General features: G+C 34.6%; 3 protein-coding genes across 4 annotated transcripts; 2 read left to right on the top strand and 1 right to left on the bottom strand.

Annotated features, from left to right (window-relative positions):
• The first annotated feature begins 2908 nt into the window (after positions 1-2908).
• On the top strand, positions 2909-5924 carry LOC110631425 (bidirectional sugar transporter SWEET17). Of its 2 annotated transcripts, none has more exons than XM_021779251.2 (6): positions 2909-3187; positions 3274-3310; positions 3387-3597; positions 3698-3859; positions 4768-4870; positions 5477-5924. In XM_021779251.2, the coding sequence occupies exons 1-6, from the start codon at positions 3154-3156 to the stop codon at positions 5566-5568; spliced, it is 639 nt and encodes a 212-aa protein (XP_021634943.2). In that variant the 5' UTR covers positions 2909-3153; the 3' UTR covers positions 5569-5924. The 2 variants fall into 2 exon arrangements, with proteins under 2 accessions (XP_021634943.2, XP_021634942.2); XM_021779250.2 differs by having other exon boundaries at positions 2916-3187; positions 4768-4887.
• A 2828-nt stretch (positions 5925-8752) lies between these two features.
• On the top strand, positions 8753-10745 carry LOC110673939 (uncharacterized). The gene is made up of 2 exons (XM_021837187.2): positions 8753-10343; positions 10541-10745. Exon 1 carries the CDS (start codon positions 9033-9035, stop codon positions 10302-10304), a length of 1272 nt encoding a protein of 423 aa, XP_021692879.2. The 5' UTR covers positions 8753-9032; the 3' UTR covers positions 10305-10343; positions 10541-10745.
• Positions 10746-16114: 5369 nt separating this feature from the next.
• On the bottom strand, positions 16115-17414 carry LOC110673924 (60S ribosomal protein L22-2). Its single transcript, XM_021837170.2, has 3 exons — positions 17263-17414; positions 16895-17160; positions 16115-16461 (listed from the first exon to the last, which is right to left on the bottom strand). Exons 2-3 carry the CDS (start codon positions 17131-17133, stop codon positions 16317-16319), a joined length of 384 nt encoding a protein of 127 aa, XP_021692862.1. The 5' UTR covers positions 17134-17160; positions 17263-17414; the 3' UTR covers positions 16115-16316.
• Positions 17415-17479: the final 65 nt, after the last annotated feature.

Below are 17479 nucleotides of genomic sequence, written 5' to 3'. Positions count from 1 at the left end.
TGTGGAATTAAAATCTAGTGTCTATGTGCTATGGCATTAGCATATGATAGTTCTTAGTGGTGCAGTTGTTAGGATTGGCGATAGAAGTGGTGCAAATAGACACGACGTCGGAGGAAAAGAAAACAAAATTTTGTGTTGGTATGTATAACGGTATATTTCACAGTAAGTGTGAGAAATTGGAGGAAAAGATAAAAATAAAAAAAAGAGGCAGAGGGAATGTTCAGGAAAGTAAATCCTTGGTTTTTCGATCAGATCTCAGATTTCTGTCATGACAACACAAATACTTTGTCTAAATCAATACGAGACAATGTTCTTTTTTGTGTTTAGGCGTAAATAACATTTAGATATGAAGTTTGGATATAAACATATCTTTTGGAACGTAAAGTTTGCAGTTAAACACTTTTATTAGTGGTTCAATATTGAAATAAGTTAGGCTTTAAGACTCAAAATGATAGATTTAGAAAATTTTTTTTTTTTGGAGGTCAATATATAAGTAAATTGTATAATATATTTGGTGTACTAAAAAGTAGTGTGTTTAATACTCTCATGTAAAGTAGTTAAGTTTTAAATATAAGAAAATAAGATTTACGCTAAACATTATAAGCACATAACAATTTGCTCAATCAATTGACATTCTATTAGTATAAATATATTTTTTTATTAAAAAAAAAAGAACATTCAATACTTAAAAATTTATGAGAGATGAATTTAAATAGGTATATAAATATGCAAGAGTAATTTAAGAAAAAAAAGTTAATTTACTCATCTTTTATCAAAATGGATCCGCCTCTGTTGATAGTATATTGAAAAAATAAATTGAATTTAATTTATTTTAAAATTTAATTTAAAAAAAAAGTGATTTATCAAAATTTTATATATGGCATAAATATTTTATTTTAAACTAATATAAGACGAATACTGTTACAGCTTTAAATGGTAGTGGCTGGCAAATTTGAAAGGCAAACTGCACCCAAACTAAAACGACGTTGTCTCATGCAAGCATTTGAAAAGTGGGGGAAAATTTTTTATTTATTTTAGCCTTTAAAGTGTGATTAATAGTTAAATAAATGTTTTTTAGAATCTGAACAAATTTTTGAATTTTCAAAAATAGATTCTTCAAATTAAAAGGATTTATTATATTTTTATTTAAAATTTGAAGGAGTTATTTAGATTTGGAAAAAGTTTGAGAGCTAATTAAAAATTTTTGCCATTTATTTCATCTTAACGAGGCCAACAATACATCATCGTTACCTTAATAAGTGTTTTCTTGTTAATGCTTTTTTATCATAAGGAGTTGGGAGATAGCTCGATGCCCTTAAGCTGCTGCCAATGCCATAGGAAAAGCCAAATACGTCAATTCAGATACAGATTTGGTTGTGCTTAATATTTTAAAAAAAAACAGAAAACCCTAAATAAGGATGAACGTTTGTTTTTTTTCCTAAAGTTGGCAGTAGGTTTCTTTTCAAGTGGGCAACAAAACAATAAAAGAAACATATAATCCATCCTTTTTGTGTTCACAATTGTGGAGATGGAAAACAGAACAAAAGAAAACAAAATGAGAAACAGAAAGAAAGATATCTCTGAAGCCATAAGAACATGTGATTCACAATTACATTTTTTTGGTGGTTGAATGTAGACATTGAGGGCCCCAACTCATGAACATATCATTATAAATGTCCTTTTCACATTCTCCATTCTCACCCCACCCCTTCCCCCCTTCTATTTTTCTTTATACAAAATGGTTTCACAGAGAGCATAAAGATTCACCAGACCTCTAAATTAGATAATTTTTAGACATGTGAGGAATGATACAATTATTTAACAACTAATAACAATTTTTGCCATTGCTTATACGTTAAGGTGGGTCTCATCATTCTAAAAAATGGTTAGGTAATATCAACAGTACTAATGAAAAAAAAAATTGAATTTTTCTATGTGAACGTATATTGACAGGCTTAATTAAATTTATAGATTGGATTTTATTAGCTTTCAAATTGCAAGTTTAAAATGCCAACCATATATCATAGATATTAATATTAATTTTTATTTAAAATTATTATTTAATTTATATATTTTAATAAAATTAATTATTTGATCTTGTATTTTAAAAATTATATTATTTAGTTCTCTATTCAATTATTTTATTTATCCGTTAAATTTTTCGTTATTCATACAATTTAAACTACTATTTAGCTCATCTATTTTAAAAAAAATTAATTAGTTGATATCTATATTCAGAAAAATATTACTATTTAGTTTATCTATTTTAGTAAAACTAACTAGTTGGTCCATATATTTTAAAGAATATATTATTAGATAAAAATAAAAATTTTACTATGTGGATACTAAATCTGAAATTACATTTTTTTAATTTTTAATTTCTTATGTATTATTTTTGTATTTTCTTTATTAAAAATAAAATTTTTTTATTACTTAAAAATTCAAGGACACTGATTAAATTTTTTGTGTAGAAAGTTTGTATCATTTTTTATTAATAAATAAAAATAAAGAGAGAATGAGGGAAAAATTGTGTGAGTGTAGAGGAGAGAAATATGGAGAGAGAGAAATAAGGGAGAGAGGGATAGCATAGTTTAAATATAAAAAATAATTATGTGACTAAATAATTAATGAATTCATATCATAAAGGATAATATATTTTTAAAAAAATATAAAAATTGATTAATTAGTTTCATTAAAATAGATAGATTAAATAGTAATTTGATCTGTATTGACTAATAAAAAAATTAATGAAAAAATTAAATAATTCAATAAAAATAAAATATATAAATTAAATAATATATTTTTTAAAATACATAAATTAAATAATTAATTTTAATAAAACATAAAAATTAAATAATAAAATAATAATTTCTTTTTATATTAATGCATCTATTAATTTTTTTAAGACATTTTGTTTTATTGTAAAATGTAAACCCAATGACCTCTTTTGCAAAGTTATGCAGTCCACTACTTTTTGCAAAGAAGATTTGATATCTCCAGGACATGAACAAGAGATGCTCATTGAGTCATTGACGTTTCAAATCATAGCTCAGAGCTCTCTCTCTCTCTCTCTCTCTATCTCTCTTAACCCACACATCAGTACTTTAGTCTCTGCCATTTTACAAAATTGAAGAACTATATTAATTTCCTAGAATGGAAATCTTGAGTTTGCTTTTTGGAGTCATAGGTGAGGAAAGATAATGTACTAAGTGATCTTTCTAAAACGTTAGCATTTTAGAAAGAGTTACTGATGATTTTCTTTCTTGTTTTCAGGCAATGTGATCTCAGTGCTCATGTTTCTTTCTCCAGCGTAAGCCTCTTGATTTCTTTCCTTCAAGCTTCTCGTTAGTTTGATTTTGTTTGCTAATCTTAAATAATTTTTGTAGTGGAACCTTTTGGAGAATAGTAAAGCACGGATGCACAGAGGATTTCGAGAGTATTCCTTACGTGTGCACGTTACTGAGCGCAGCTTTATGGACCTACTATGGGATCATCAAGCCAGGAGCCTTCCCAGTTGCCACTGTCAATGGTTTTGGGATCCTGGTGGAAATCGTCTACGTAACTCTATTCCTTATATATGCACCACCAAAAATGAGGGTATATATAGACATTTAATCTTATTTACTCGTGATCAGATCATCATCATCATTGTCACCATGGCCAGCATACATAATGGATCAAATTCCTGGTGGTGCAGGCTAAAACGTGGATTCTTCTTGGGCTCTTGGATGTGGGTTTCCTAGCAGCAGCAATTCTGGTTACCCGCCTAGCATTGCAGGGTCAAGTGCGGATTGATGCAACGGGGTTCATATGTGCTGGCCTCAATATTGTTATGTATGGTTCGCCTCTTGCTGCCATGGTGAGTATACTAGCTTTCATGCTTCTCATCACCTAATTAATATTCCTTACCATCTCATAATCTCATATTGCATGTTTTTCATTTTTTTTTTTGATAAGCTTGCATGTTTTTCATTAATTAGTTGTTGATCCAGTTTTTTTTTTTTTTTTTTTTTCAAGATATCTATTTCATGGTTAAGCAATCTCATTAAAATTATATCAAATAATTAGATCATGATCGGTGAGAAAAGTATATTGTTTAATTTATCGAAAAAAAATAACCTTCAAAAAATTATCGAATCAGTAGGTGTGGTGAACTTAAAATTTTTTTTTTTTAATAATTATGTTAATATGTGTATGTGAGGGTAGGGCTTCGAACTCACATTTCTTTATTGCCGTTACATATATAAAAATAAAATTTTCTTGTTTAGATTCAATTATCGTTTACTTAAGACAATAAAATATATGATGAAGCTCATCTATATATATATATATATATATTAGGTCTATAATAAAACTAATAAAAATAAAAATTTTCCGGATAAAAATATACCTATATCATATCACCTATGTCCCTAATTACATTTTAAATGATCATATTCTTACCAACTTATGCTATTTATGTCTCTTAATTGCCTCTCATTTTTTTTTCTTTTAAATCAAAAATAAAAATCCATCTTGATCATATATAGATCAAACAGTCATGAAATCAATTTCCAAACTTGCCTTAAAAAAAATAAAATAAAAAAACAAGAAACGGAATTGTAACTTGTGGCAGTGTTCTGTCCATGCATACACCACGTTCCATCTATGTCACAGGTTACCATATGATTACTTTTGATAAACAGTTTCGTGGGTCCTTCATCAAATATTTTGTGGTTCTTATGTAATGGAGGTTTTTCTAACACAACTTGAAGCATCTCTTTTCAGAAAACAGTGGTCATCACCAAGAGTGTTGAGTTCATGCCCTTCCTCCTTTCCTTCTTCCTTTTCTTGAACGGAGGGATTTGGACTTTATTTGCTATTCTCACAGGTGATTATTTTCTCGGGGTAAGTAAGTTTCCCTTTCAATTAATCTCTGCATGTTGGCATTAAGAACCATGAATTCCCCGAACCGATTAGACGTTGACCCATCAAAATTGAATGAAGATCCCTTAAGGGTAGCGAGCGTAGGTCCTTCTAGGCTCTTGGCTTGGATGTATCTCCAGGGCCCATCCATCAAGATTCAAGATTGGCTGGTAGGAGTTAACTAAGGCTAGCTGTCTATGCCTTCATTAAATTTGTTAACCTAACAAGTTTTGGGGACACACTGATTAATTGTACGGTTGAATAATAGTGGAGACTTGAGACGGGCAAGAATTTATCATTCTAGGGAGATCTAAATGTGGCCATTTTATTGTGGAACCAGCATGCATTAATAGTGACCATTGAGAAATCTGGGCTCCCTTTTCAGCTGGCTGCACCTGGCCAGGGCCTAGACCTACTTTAGATGGATTGAGGACTGGAAAAACACTTTTTTTGATTTAAATAAATATAGAGGTACCTTTTCAAGAAATTATTCAACGTGAGGGTAATCATATCTGTCAATATGTCCAAAACTGTAACGCAGAAAATCTCATGCATTATTCATGTGGTATAGGTTCCAAATGGGGCTGGATTTTTACTTGGAACTGCACAGCTAGTCCTCTATGCGATTTACAGGAATGCCAAGCCTTCCAGGATCGTTTCTGATGGGCTTGAAGAAGGATGGCAATACCAAACCCTTATCTCATCTTCATCATCGGAACAATCCCATGAAGTTAAACAATAAGACGGAAGAAGAAGAAGAAGAAGTGCATGCTATTAGAATTAAATTAATCTTTCATTTGTTTGGCAAAGGTCCAGGGAGCTGATGCTGGAGTGAGAAGGAAACACTATTTGCCTTTCTGGCTGCTCTTTCCAAGATCTTTTCAGTGCTATCTATTACTACAATAATTAAACAACCCAAACATTTGTGTTTATGAATAGCTAGGGAGACTTAAAAGCTTGTTTTGTGTTCACCACTAATGTACATATACTATATATATGGATCTAGATTATCTTGTACACACATGTTTTCTACGTGGTTTCATATGACCTTATACATGATTTTTTCCTCATAGAATGCCTGGTTTAATCTATTTAAGCAAGTTGAGTTTTGATCCTTTTTGGCTTCTCCTGGATCTGAAGAGCTGCATTGATTCTCTGCTGTCACAATAATGCCCATCCGAACCATTCAAGAAAATTAATGAGGATCAAGGCATGAGTCATAAATTCGTTGGCTTCATGAATCATGACCTTTAGTTTACAAGAAGACAGGGAAGGGAAGAAGAAGAACACCAATGGAGGCCCAATCACAGGCCATTGAAGCCCAGTTTATATCAAGAGGCCTTTTGGGTTTTCAGAACAAAGGGAAGAAGGACGTGCAATTTGCAAGGCTTTCAGCAGTCAAGAATAGCCGATGAATAAAACCCATTTATACTGTGGAAATGGGTTGGTTTTATCTCTTTCTTCGATGTTGAGATATTCAAATTTGGGATACAGAACAACCCAGCCCAAAAAAAGGAATCACAAAACCCATTTGGGACTGCCGAATCATTTTGGGCTGACTCAAAACCCATTGCATTAACCAACATTATTTTGTTTTCTTCCATTATTGTTCTTGGAAGCTGTTCAACAACAATCTTCGAGTCATTTCCTTTCTCTCTGACCCAAGAGTCGTTTTGCCTTTCTTCACTGCAAATTTACAACACCCATTAATATCTTTTTCTCTCAAATTCCTGTATTAGGACATGAAAACATAGAACATGGGTCCAAGGCCCATAAGAGGGAGACACAGAGCCCTTTCTTACCCTCCACCAGAAAACTGTCTGCCTCGCCCTTGGGGGTTTGTTTATGGGTGGATTAGGTGAGAAGTAAAACTCATCAAGCCATCATCATATCCACTCCATGTTTTGATTATCATTTATCAATTACCACAAATAAGAACAACTCTAATTGCATACTGAATGCCGTCCATCTCACATGCATTATTATCAATTTTCTCTCGTTATATCAACAAATGGGTCATTAATTATTTAAAGAAAGAAAGCTGGTTGTGTCGCTGCCTTGCCTTGTCATGCTCCTATGTTCATGCTAACCTGTCCATGCAAATAAACAAATCATCACTAGAAAGATGTCCAAGACTGAGCTGCATTAATTAGTGAGATCATGCATTTGTGCCCTAAATATCCAAATATTACCACCAAAATCTCGTCTTTTTCTATTAATCAAAGTCTTATGACTTGATTAGCACTGCTTAACCGAACTGGCAAAGCAACACAACACAACACATAATATTCTAAATGGATAGATCCATGAAACAGTACATTAATGTCTTTTTATAATTGACGAATCACACTTGCTTTTAAGATAAATCATGTATGAATGATCGTAATTTATAGTTGGCCCATGTATTGACTATTGGAGAAAATTATTGGGGTTCAACAGTGTAACATGGACAAACCAAAACAGGAAACTTTCGATTTCTGATTTCATCTCAGCCGTTTGATTGACTTATGATTACAGTGAAAAGTAAAATTAGTGGCTAAGATGGTACGGTTGAGTGGTCTAATCTGATGCAAAGGAACAGCAGAGAAAGAGACGATCAAGAAAAATCCATGGGTGGGCAGATAGCGGGATAGGGACTCAACACTAACTTGGCCTTGGCCTTGGGTTACCCTCTCTAATCATGTGGTATCAGAAATTCAAGAAGGGAAGAGACCCAGCCAGCAATGGCCAAAAAGACCGTACACCAACCAAAGTAGTATTAAATAACGAAAAACTCCAACGAAAATGCATTGGGTCGTTGGCCTGGCTTTAGGCTTTAGCTTAGCTTCATGGGTTAGATCTCAAATAAGACAAAGAAATGTGAAGATCTCCATGTGCAACTCTGGAATCTATCGGTGGATATGATAAGATTAAGCATAAACCCACGGGGTAAGATCCACAGGCTACCATTATCTGATTCTTAAAATGACCTGATACAAAAAAATATGTATATATATATTAAAGAATAGGAGCACTCTTTCTGCAAAAAAATAAAAAATAAACAAAGGAGCACTCTCTGCAATCTGCAATTGGGTTCCTGAAACTTTGCGCCATTATCAACTGTTATGCCATCAAGTATGGAGGAAATGTCCACTAGAATGTGTCTTGAAAATTCTACAAATTTTCTATATCATTAATTCAACTCCTAATTAATCTGTAAATATGGGGGCCTCAGTTCAGGATCCGTTGGGTGGCATTCTGGCTCATGCGTAGATGAATTGGCAAAATGGCAGGGAACATGGGTGTTATAAACATCACAATCTTTTCCTCACAGTTGATAGATTTGGATATCTGGGTGTACAGTCAACACAAACAAGCTTGTGGGGTCCCGAGTTAATCAATCAACTAGTTATATTGGTTTCACTGCATCAAAGCAAATTACCATCTTAAGCATTCAATCTTTTAAACATTGACAATAATCCACAGTAAATCACATAAGGGACAACCTAAGAAACATGGAAAAAATTGGTACTAATGGTGTCTCCGCTAGGAAAATGGACACGTAGTGTATGAGCAAAATATATAAAAATTGATCTAATAGCATAGAAGGAATCTGGTGCTAAGATGCAGAAGCTTATTCCTCTTCTAATTCTAAGAAAGAAAAAAATAATAATAATGAAAGATTGTTTTATTGTTTTATTGGATGGTAAACTTAAGAGGGCTTAGGCTTGAGGGTTGGGACCGGCTTTAGGAGATTCTTGTATATGGAAGAGGGGGAAGGAAGGGAGGGCCTCGGATGTATTAGGGTTTTGGTTGCACTTTTTGGTTGTCTTGTTTACGACTTTTTAAAAAAATATATAATAGGGTAAGTCAGGATTCCACGTGCTCCTGGGGACTCTCCCCTCAGTCCCTCTCCCAAACCTTACTCCAATTCAATGCCACATTTTTTTATTACACTCGATTACACTCTCTGACCATTTGTGCCCTCTCTTTTGTTTGCATCTCTCTCTCTCTCTCTCTCTCTCTCTCTCTCAAGAAAAGCAAAAACTAGTGAAAGGCCCCTTCAGGTTGCCTAAAAAGACCAGTATCAAGAAAAGATTTCTAGCTTGGAACTAAAAAGATTGCTGAAAGAATCATCGATATAGATCATGATGGATGGAATCATCAAAGGAGGTATTAGTGGTGGCGGTGGTGGTGGAGGAGGTGGTAGGGTTGGTATTGGTGAAGAAGATATGGGTGATGGTATGCAATGCAGTGACCATCCTTATAGAAACAACCCAGGTGGGATCTGTGCCTTTTGCCTTCAAGAAAAGCTTGGCAAGCTGGTTTCTTCTTCTTTTCCATTACCTATTCGTGGCTCTTCTTCTTCCTCTTCTTCTCCTTCTTTTAGATCTGATATTGGTGCTGGTGTTGGTGCTAGCAATGGTGGTGTTGCTCCTTCACTTTCTCTTTCTGTGCGTCCCACATCTACAAAAGGTAGAACTGAAGGTGGCAATAATAGTCACTATCAAGAATACTACACGAGGAGGGTCAGGATCCCTTTTCTTTTGGCTAAAAAGAAGAAGAAAATCATGGTCGCATCATCATCAGATCGTGATATTGTTTTCAAGCGAAGCAAATCTACTACAACCCCTGGAAGAAACCATTTCTTGTATGCTTCTACTTCCACTGATGATGGAGAGGATTTTAGCCCGAGAAGAAGAGGTGGGTTCTGGTCATTTCTTTATCTTTCTTCCTCCAAGTCTAGTACTACCAAGAAAACAGATAAGGTGTCATCATTAACAGTAGCAACATCAGCATCAGCATCTGCATCAACAACAAATGGGTCTGTGGTGAAGCCGAAGGAAAAGTGCTTGGGGTCTTCTTTGTCCAAGAAAGGAGACATTGTGGTGGTAGAAGAAGATGATAGTCCCAATAGTCAAGCTACTGCTTCTGCTTCATCTTTTGAAAGAAAGGTGTCAAGATCCAGATCTGTAGGATGTGGAAGCAGGAGCTTCTCTGGTGACTTCTTCGAGAGAATCTCAACGGGGTTTGGAGATTGCACTCTTAGGAGAGTGGAGTCGCAAAGGGAAGGCAAGCCAAAGGTCCCTGCAGCCACCTCTAACATGAAAGAAAGAGTCAAGTGCGGTGGCATCTTTGGCGGGTTCATGATCACATCCTCATCTTCATCTTCATCATCGTCATCTTATTGGGTTTCATCGTCAGCAGAAGACGTGAATGGGAAACCAGGAGCTGGGGTTGCAGCCGGGCCTCTTGCTCATGGTAGGAGTAGAAGCTGGGGTTGGGCTTTTGCTAGTCCAATGAGAGCTTTTAGCAAGCCTTCTTCAAAAGATGGCAAGAGGGACATTAGAGAAGCTTCCAATAAGAACAATGCTCCAAACTTAAATGCCATTCCTTCATTGTTAGCTGTGAGAGGCTAAAAAGAGAAGAATCAAGGGCCTGTCGGGTTATAATACAAAGTATATCTGGTCATCTTTGCTTATTTCTGTGTTTATTATCTCTATCTTGGTCTCTATTTCATAGGCAGTGTCACACCTGTATTTTTCTTCCTCTGAAATTGATGGTCATATTTGCTAATTATTATTATTATTATTATTATTATCTTTTAGATAGTTTCCATATGTAATGTGGGTTCAAAACTCCATCAAAAACGCAGGTGAGTCTGGCTGGTCAGTTTGGACTAGTTGCAGGAGGAGGAGAAATGTTTACCAATACAACATGTATTTGACATTCACAATCACTCCTTTGATTTGCTGGAAGGTTTCGTGTTGAATTTGTATTCTTTAATCTCTTTCTAGTGTTTATTTTGTATTCTGTATCTGATGCAGTGACAAAGAAATTAATGTGTTTTTAATTTCAAATGCATTTAGCAATTGCAAGGACTATGTTTGGATATTCACATCACATGGGCACACATGTCCGGTGGTACTGAACACACTGGAAGCTCTATGATCCTATTTTGCTTATCATTACGCTGTTGTCGTGTTCATAGCCAGCCTCCTCTACGAAGTTTTAACCTCTTTTTCGGGCAATTTTTTTATTTGATTGTGGTTTGTAGGGTTTGTGTTTTAATTGTCCATTTTGTGAGTGACTCACTATGTAGACAATAAATTTTTGGCAGTTTCTGATAGGGATAAATGTTCGATTTGGATTAAATTATTAAAATTAAATTATCAAAGTTTAAAAATTAAATCAAAATAAAATAAATAAAAAATTAAATTAAATTATTTTATTTTAATTTAATTTGATTTGATTTAATTGTTTTTTAAATTTTAGTAATTTTTTAAGTTAGATTTAATTTTTAAATTATTTGATTTTAATTTTAGTTTAAATTTAAGAATTATTAATCAATAAAATTAAATAATATATATAATTACATATTATTTATAAATTTTTATAAAAAAAATTAATGAAGTAATTCAGTTTGATTCGATTTAATTAATTTTTTAAAAATATAAAATTGAATCAAATTTAAATAATTGAAAATTTTAAAATTAAAATTGAATCGAATTAAATTTTCTTAAAAATCAAATTGAATATTTAAATTAAAATGACTTGGTTCGATTTATTCAATTTAAATCAAATAGTGCTTATCCTAGTTTCAGATTATGAGCTACTTCAGCTGCTATGCAAACCCTAGGTTATTATTACTCGTATTGTACAGGCTTTTAAAACATACATATCCTTCTCTATTGTTTGCTAAACAATTGCAGAGCAAAGGCATTTTACTCCCTAAATGTTCAAGTATTTGATATATCTCAAGATACAGATTATTTCAATACTAAGCCAATGCACTGTTTCAATAATATAGACACAAGGTGGAAATTAGTTTGACAAGGTTAAAAAGAATCGTGGAAGGACTTTCTTGGAATAAATTAACTTCCAAATTCCAAGCAAAGAAGAAATGAAAATTCTGAAAAATGATGGAAGGGGAGACAAGGGCTGCGCTTTGATGAAGTATGCAAATGGAAAAAGACAAGTGAAAAAGGCTGCCTCAGGGGACATTGAACATTAATAAGTGGACCCTTAAAACATGTACTTTTTTTTTTTAACCCAAGGGCTTAGATTTTCTCCAAGCTAAGGGCACCCAACGCACCCCACCCCTACAAAGGTGCTCACTTCTCGATTAGAGTTTGGGTCATTGGGAAGGTGCATAAGTTGTTTGGATCCAGTGAAGCCTAAAGAAGCCACATAGTGAAATTCGATTCTACATCTACATGCAAATTGGGCTCATGTGCTGTGTAATTTTGCTATCAAGATAAGGACCCAACAGAGAAAAGGAACAAAAGGGTCCCTGTTGGAGCAGCATGTGTCTGTGTCTAATAAAATTTTGGTCAAATATTTGAGCGCAGTGTCAAGATGATCTTTCATCTTCCCATTTCTGTTTTAATAAGACATTGATATTTAAAGCCATATGACACATCTTCCTAAAGCTTATTGAAATAGCCATACTATTATAACTTTGCTCTTTCTTTCTCAACTTTTCAACACTCCCATTGTCATTTCTTCAAAGAAACTGTCAAAAAGTTTCAGCCTTTTATCCCAAATTTGGTGTTACTGAGTTTAGAATCCATTTCAGATAAGGTGAAAAGGTCTTAAAAAATCCTGGAAAAAAGAAAACCTTATTCCTTTCCATATACTTTATGGATTTTTTAACAGCAAATTAAGCCAAAATATGAATTGAGGGTAAATTAAGCAGGGCATTTTGATGGGCCTCTTGTGGCCACTCCTAACTTAGCAGAGGTGAATGTAATTATAAGGATAGAGTTAATGAGTAAATGGGCTAATTAAGCCGCTATTAAAGAGGCCAGTGGAGTCTTAATCTTAAGCCCATACATTGATGAATGGATAAGAATTTGGCCTCAAAAAGTAGTTTGTTTTTTTAGACTTAATTTCATGATGATGTTCCCCGCCCAGGTTTCATTTTGGTAATCGTCCATGAACTTCTATAATTATAATATTATAATTTTTTAATTTAAAAATATAATATAAAATTTTATTAACTTTCAAATTTTGTATAATAAAATTTCTCAAATTTCAAATTATTAATTTTTTAGTTAGACGCTGATCTGAATAATTATAGCATGAAGTTTAATTAGTATTTCTCTTTTTTCTCTTAAATAATGTGTAAATTAAATCATTTTTCTCTTTGTAGATAAAAAATTTTTTACATGTAAAGAATAATAATTTTACACTTTGCATAAGAGAGGAGAAAGAAATATTGATAAAGTGTCATGTAGAAACCATTCACGTAGGTTTCTAATCGGAAAATCAATCAGAGAAATTTTATTGTGTAAAATTTAAAAATTTAAGAGATACTATGTTACATTTTAAACTTGAAAGACTGTAGTGTTACAATTATATAAGTTCAGGGACAATTATTAAAATTTATCCAAATAAAAATTGAATGATATTCATGCATCTCTTTTATAATCTGTTTAGGAAGATGACATTTGTTTAATGAAATTCACTTCAATTGAAATTCAAATTTCATTAACTTTAGACAATAGAAGATTTCAATGTTGCTGATTGCTGCTAGTATGAGGCTCAACTTTATAATTAAGAAGATTAAAGCAACAATATCATAAGATGCCCAGGAAGGACTACTTCTAGCTCTAGTGTGGGCCTAACCCTGTATACGAAGCTGATACTGCAGTGCAGAAGGTAGGTTTTCTTCTGAGAAATGGATTCTCAGGAAAAGGCACTTCTTCTGCAGGACCTAGCGGCTCGCTCTCGTTGCTCAGGCGGTGAAGAAGGTTTTGCAGATGGTCGTGGAGACCGCATTTGTGCCCACCAATGCTTCTTTCGGTTTGTCCTGTGTCTTTTTCATTTAAGACAATTTTATGTGCATTAGGACACATTTAGGCATTACATTGGAAGTGGCTACAGGCTACGGCCCTGGAATTTAGGCGTTATCTGTTTTGTTAATGGTAGGTGGACGTGCACATGATTAAGGTATGGATTGCAAATTTCCAGGCCATTTATCACGCAGTTGATGTGATTGGTTTCATTTTCCAAATGGGCCTGGAAATATTATTCACCATTCACCAATACAAGTGGGAGCTCAGGCTTCCTCTCAATGAAGTTTGTACATAAATGACGAGCAGTACATCCTGGTAGTGTCTGAGATTTCATTAGGATAGGGTTTTTGTTTAATCATTAGTTCCAAGTGACATAAGGTTTTTCCTTCTGTCCCTTGTATAGGAGACCTTGTTGCTCCATAAAGAAGTAACAGTGAAAGCCCCATACAAGTTGGTCCATAGCTGATAGCTATGTGCCTATGCCACTTGGCTTGCAAAGTAGTGCTGCTTGGCTGCTTGCTATCATGGTGTTATTTGCGTGCAAATTTCCATTTCTGCAAGAGCATGCTCGGTGCCGTAAACCACATTTCTTTTCCCATAACTTTCCCCAAGCTACAATCTTTCGTCTGTCGTGCCCCACCTGACACAACTAGTGCACTATCCCACGATTCCAATCCATGAATCTGTGCCATGGACTTCTGCGAAATCGAAGTCAGCTAGTGAAGTCTTCCTTCTTGGCTATGATACTAGCACACTTCTCTGAACGCCTAATGCTCTCTTCACCTCCTACCACTTTGCCATGCTTGGTGTAGCAGACTTGACGCTTTTATAACTTGCATACAGAAGAAGAATTGCTGTGTGTTTACCAGACTTCACTTGCTACCGGCCACCTGATTCTAATAGAGTGCCCACGACTCTGTTCCTAGAGCATGTCAATCTTGACAGCAGATTTCATCCGAAAAGTATTGATTTCCAAATCAAGATCCTAGAAAAATCAGGGTTTGGTGATTCTTGAATCTTTTGCTGAAACCCCAATAAGAAATACTCTCTCTTTCGCCATAGAGGAGGCCGCAACAACGATAGTTTCTATCGTAACAGATCTGCGGAGCAAAGACATCGACCCAAAAGCTATAGACATACTCGTATCTAATGACGGCTTGTTTGCGCCAAAACCATCTCTGAGTGCAATGATAATTAATAAATTCAAGATGAGGAGCAGTATCAAGAGTTATAACCTGTCAAGCATGGGATGCAGGGCTGGAATAGCAACTTTTAGCCTGGCCAGAGACCTAATTAGGGTTCATTAAAATTCATTGGCGCTCATTGTTAGCAAAGATACTAAGTACACTGGCAAGAATACATTGATATTGTTAACTAATTGTCTTAGTTAACTTTTCATCTTATTAATATTTATACCTTTTTGAGATATTAAATATTAATTTTTGAGGACTTAAATTAATAATTACCCTCCTTAAAGATTAAAATTTATAAAGATAGCATTTAACCCTTAATTTTTTAACCTTCTACTAAACACACCCTTAATGTCTTTTCCTAACTGTTGGAGCAGCCATACTGATGCCAAGCAAATTTCAAGACAAGAAAAAGGCAAGTATGAGCTGCATCCCCTTGTTCGAAGAAAAAAAGCACTTCTTACACATGCATTTTTCAGGACAGACTCTGAACAAATTAGGAGTTTCAATATCAAAGGATATAATCCATGTAGCAGCGGATGCATTAAGGGAAATACATCTGCAATAGCACCTCGGCTTTCCCCATTATCAGAGCAATTTAAGTACGTACTTTCAATAATTCATCGGAAGATAATGATTTTACGGACAACAAACTCCTATATACCAAATTTCAAGAGAGCTTTTGAACACATCTGCCACACGCTGGAGGAAAAACTGTAATTCAAGCAGTTGAAAGAGGCTTACTTTTGAAGAAAGCGGATGCTGAGGCCTCTAAGTTGACACCCTACAGATTTGGAAATAATTCATTTTCTTCTGTAGGGTATGAGCTTTGCGACATAGAAGCTAAAGGGACGATGAAAAGGGGCGATAGGGTCTGACAAGTTGCTTTTGGGAGTGGGTTCAAGTGCAATAGTGCAGTATGGAAATGCATTTACAATGCAACGGCTGATGTATCAAGCATATGGACAAATGAAATAACCAAATACGTTGGTTTAAATAGAATGTGTTGCTAGGGAATTTTACCCAATTTCTTGAAGGTAATTTCTAAAATTCTATAAATATAATGAATGCTTAAGCACTCGGCTTTTCTTCCAAATCCTAACAAACTCATGACTTATCAGAGTCACAGAAGGCAGACCAGAATACTAGATCAAATTTAGTGGCAAGAAAATTATAGGCAAAAGTAGGATGCAGCAAAAGATCATTATTCCTATGGATAAATACCAATAATAATTTCTTAAAAAAAAAAAGACCGATATAATGAAGGCAAGCATTCTTGTTTCAACAAAAAAAATCTTGAAAATGGCAAATAGCTTTAACAAAATTTGGATGTCTTCAACTTCCAAAACATTCAAAAGAAACCCTAGATCAAGTAAGAAACATTACTAAAAAGAGGAAAAAAATTAGAGATAGGGGTATGAAAATAACAAACCGATACAATCTATTCTTCATCCTCACCTTCATTCTCAGCAATGTTAAAGTATCTCAGTTCATAAACATTACGATCCTTGTTGGAAGCAATGACCCGAAGCCAATCCCTCACATTGTGCTTCTTCAAGTACTTTTTTGTCAAGTACTTCAGATATCTGCACGGGCAAAATGATAATCAACACAAGATGATGCACCCATTGGGCAATCCCAAGAAGGTTGCTATAAGAGACACGTAATGAAAGACAGTTCAGCAAACACATCATTACTAGAATATCCATGCAATACTTTAGCCCCCTTATGAGCAAAGATACTAAAAAATGAATATTGACCTATGCTGCTTAGTAGTTCTAATTATTGAAATAAAATAAGGCATAACGTCTGATACACGCAGAGGCCTTTTTATTGCTAAAATGCACACGATCAAAAGCTGCAGTTCACTTTCGACAGCAATGCAACGAACCATTTAGTTCAATAAATTCTTATCAGTTTTCTGCCAATTCCAATGTAATAGCTGATTACCACGTCTAACCAGTAACTATAACAAACAAAACATACACACACAAAAACACGTGTAAATATGGAATTTACCGTTTGGAGAAGTTGGAGTCGGAGGTGACGGTGATCTTGGACTTTTCACGGGTGACGGTAACGGAATCACCAAGAGCTCCGGCCTTGCCACCGACTTTGATGCGTTCCTGAAGAAACTTTTCGAGAGAGGCAATGTCCATGATCTTATCTTCGACCGGCTTCAAGCAATCAATCGTGAACGTTGCTCCTTTCTTCTTCCCCTTGGCTCCACCGGCCCCAGCTGCTCCACCTCTGCTCATTTTCTTCACTTCTCTTTAATTTAATTGCTATATACACAGAAAACAGAAATGAAGATACAATAAATGGATATATAAATACGCATTCACCCGCACCTGAAGCAGGAAACGGAGAAAGAGAGAGGGGCTTACCGATTGGATATAGATGGTAGGTGGGGTTTTGGAACGCCGCAGATGTGAAGGGAAAAGAACGGGAGGATTGCAGTAGGGTTTTATTGCCCTTGCAACTCATTTGAATCATTGGGCCTGTTGATTGTTGATCCCCGCAAACGAATTCTAGCCTCTTAGGGTTTACATGGGCTTGTTTTTGAAATGGGCTACAAACCTAAGAAAATCTCTACAACAACAA

Source organism: Hevea brasiliensis, chromosome 15 (genome assembly GCF_030052815.1).
Source record: "Hevea brasiliensis isolate MT/VB/25A 57/8 chromosome 15, ASM3005281v1, whole genome shotgun sequence".
NCBI classification, from domain to species: domain Eukaryota; kingdom Viridiplantae; phylum Streptophyta; class Magnoliopsida; order Malpighiales; family Euphorbiaceae; genus Hevea; species Hevea brasiliensis.
The sequence above is the reverse complement of the archived record's forward strand: the minus strand, read 5'-3'. Positions and strand labels throughout refer to the sequence as shown.

Excerpts from the sequence above, each read along its gene's own strand:
- LOC110673939 (XM_021837187.2), top strand. The coding sequence starts at position 9,033 with ATGATGGATGGAATCATCAAAGGAGGTATTAGTGGTGGCGGTGGTGGT.
- LOC110631425 (XM_021779250.2), top strand. The coding sequence starts at position 3,154 with ATGGAAATCTTGAGTTTGCTTTTTGGAGTCATAG. Across the intron at positions 3,311-3,386 it reads CTCATGTTTCTTTCTCCAGC|TGGAACCTTTTGGAGAATAG; the intron begins GTAAGCCTCTTG and ends TAATTTTTGTAG. Across the intron at positions 3,860-4,767 it reads GTTCGCCTCTTGCTGCCATG|AAAACAGTGGTCATCACCAA; the intron begins GTGAGTATACTA and ends ATCTCTTTTCAG.
- LOC110673924 (XM_021837170.2), bottom strand. The coding sequence starts at position 17,133 with ATGAGCAGAGGTGGAGCAGCTGGGGCCGGTGGAGCCAAGGGGAAGAAG. Across the intron at positions 16,462-16,894 it reads GACTCCAACTTCTCCAAACG|ATATCTGAAGTACTTGACAA; the intron begins GTAAATTCCATA and ends TTGCCCGTGCAG.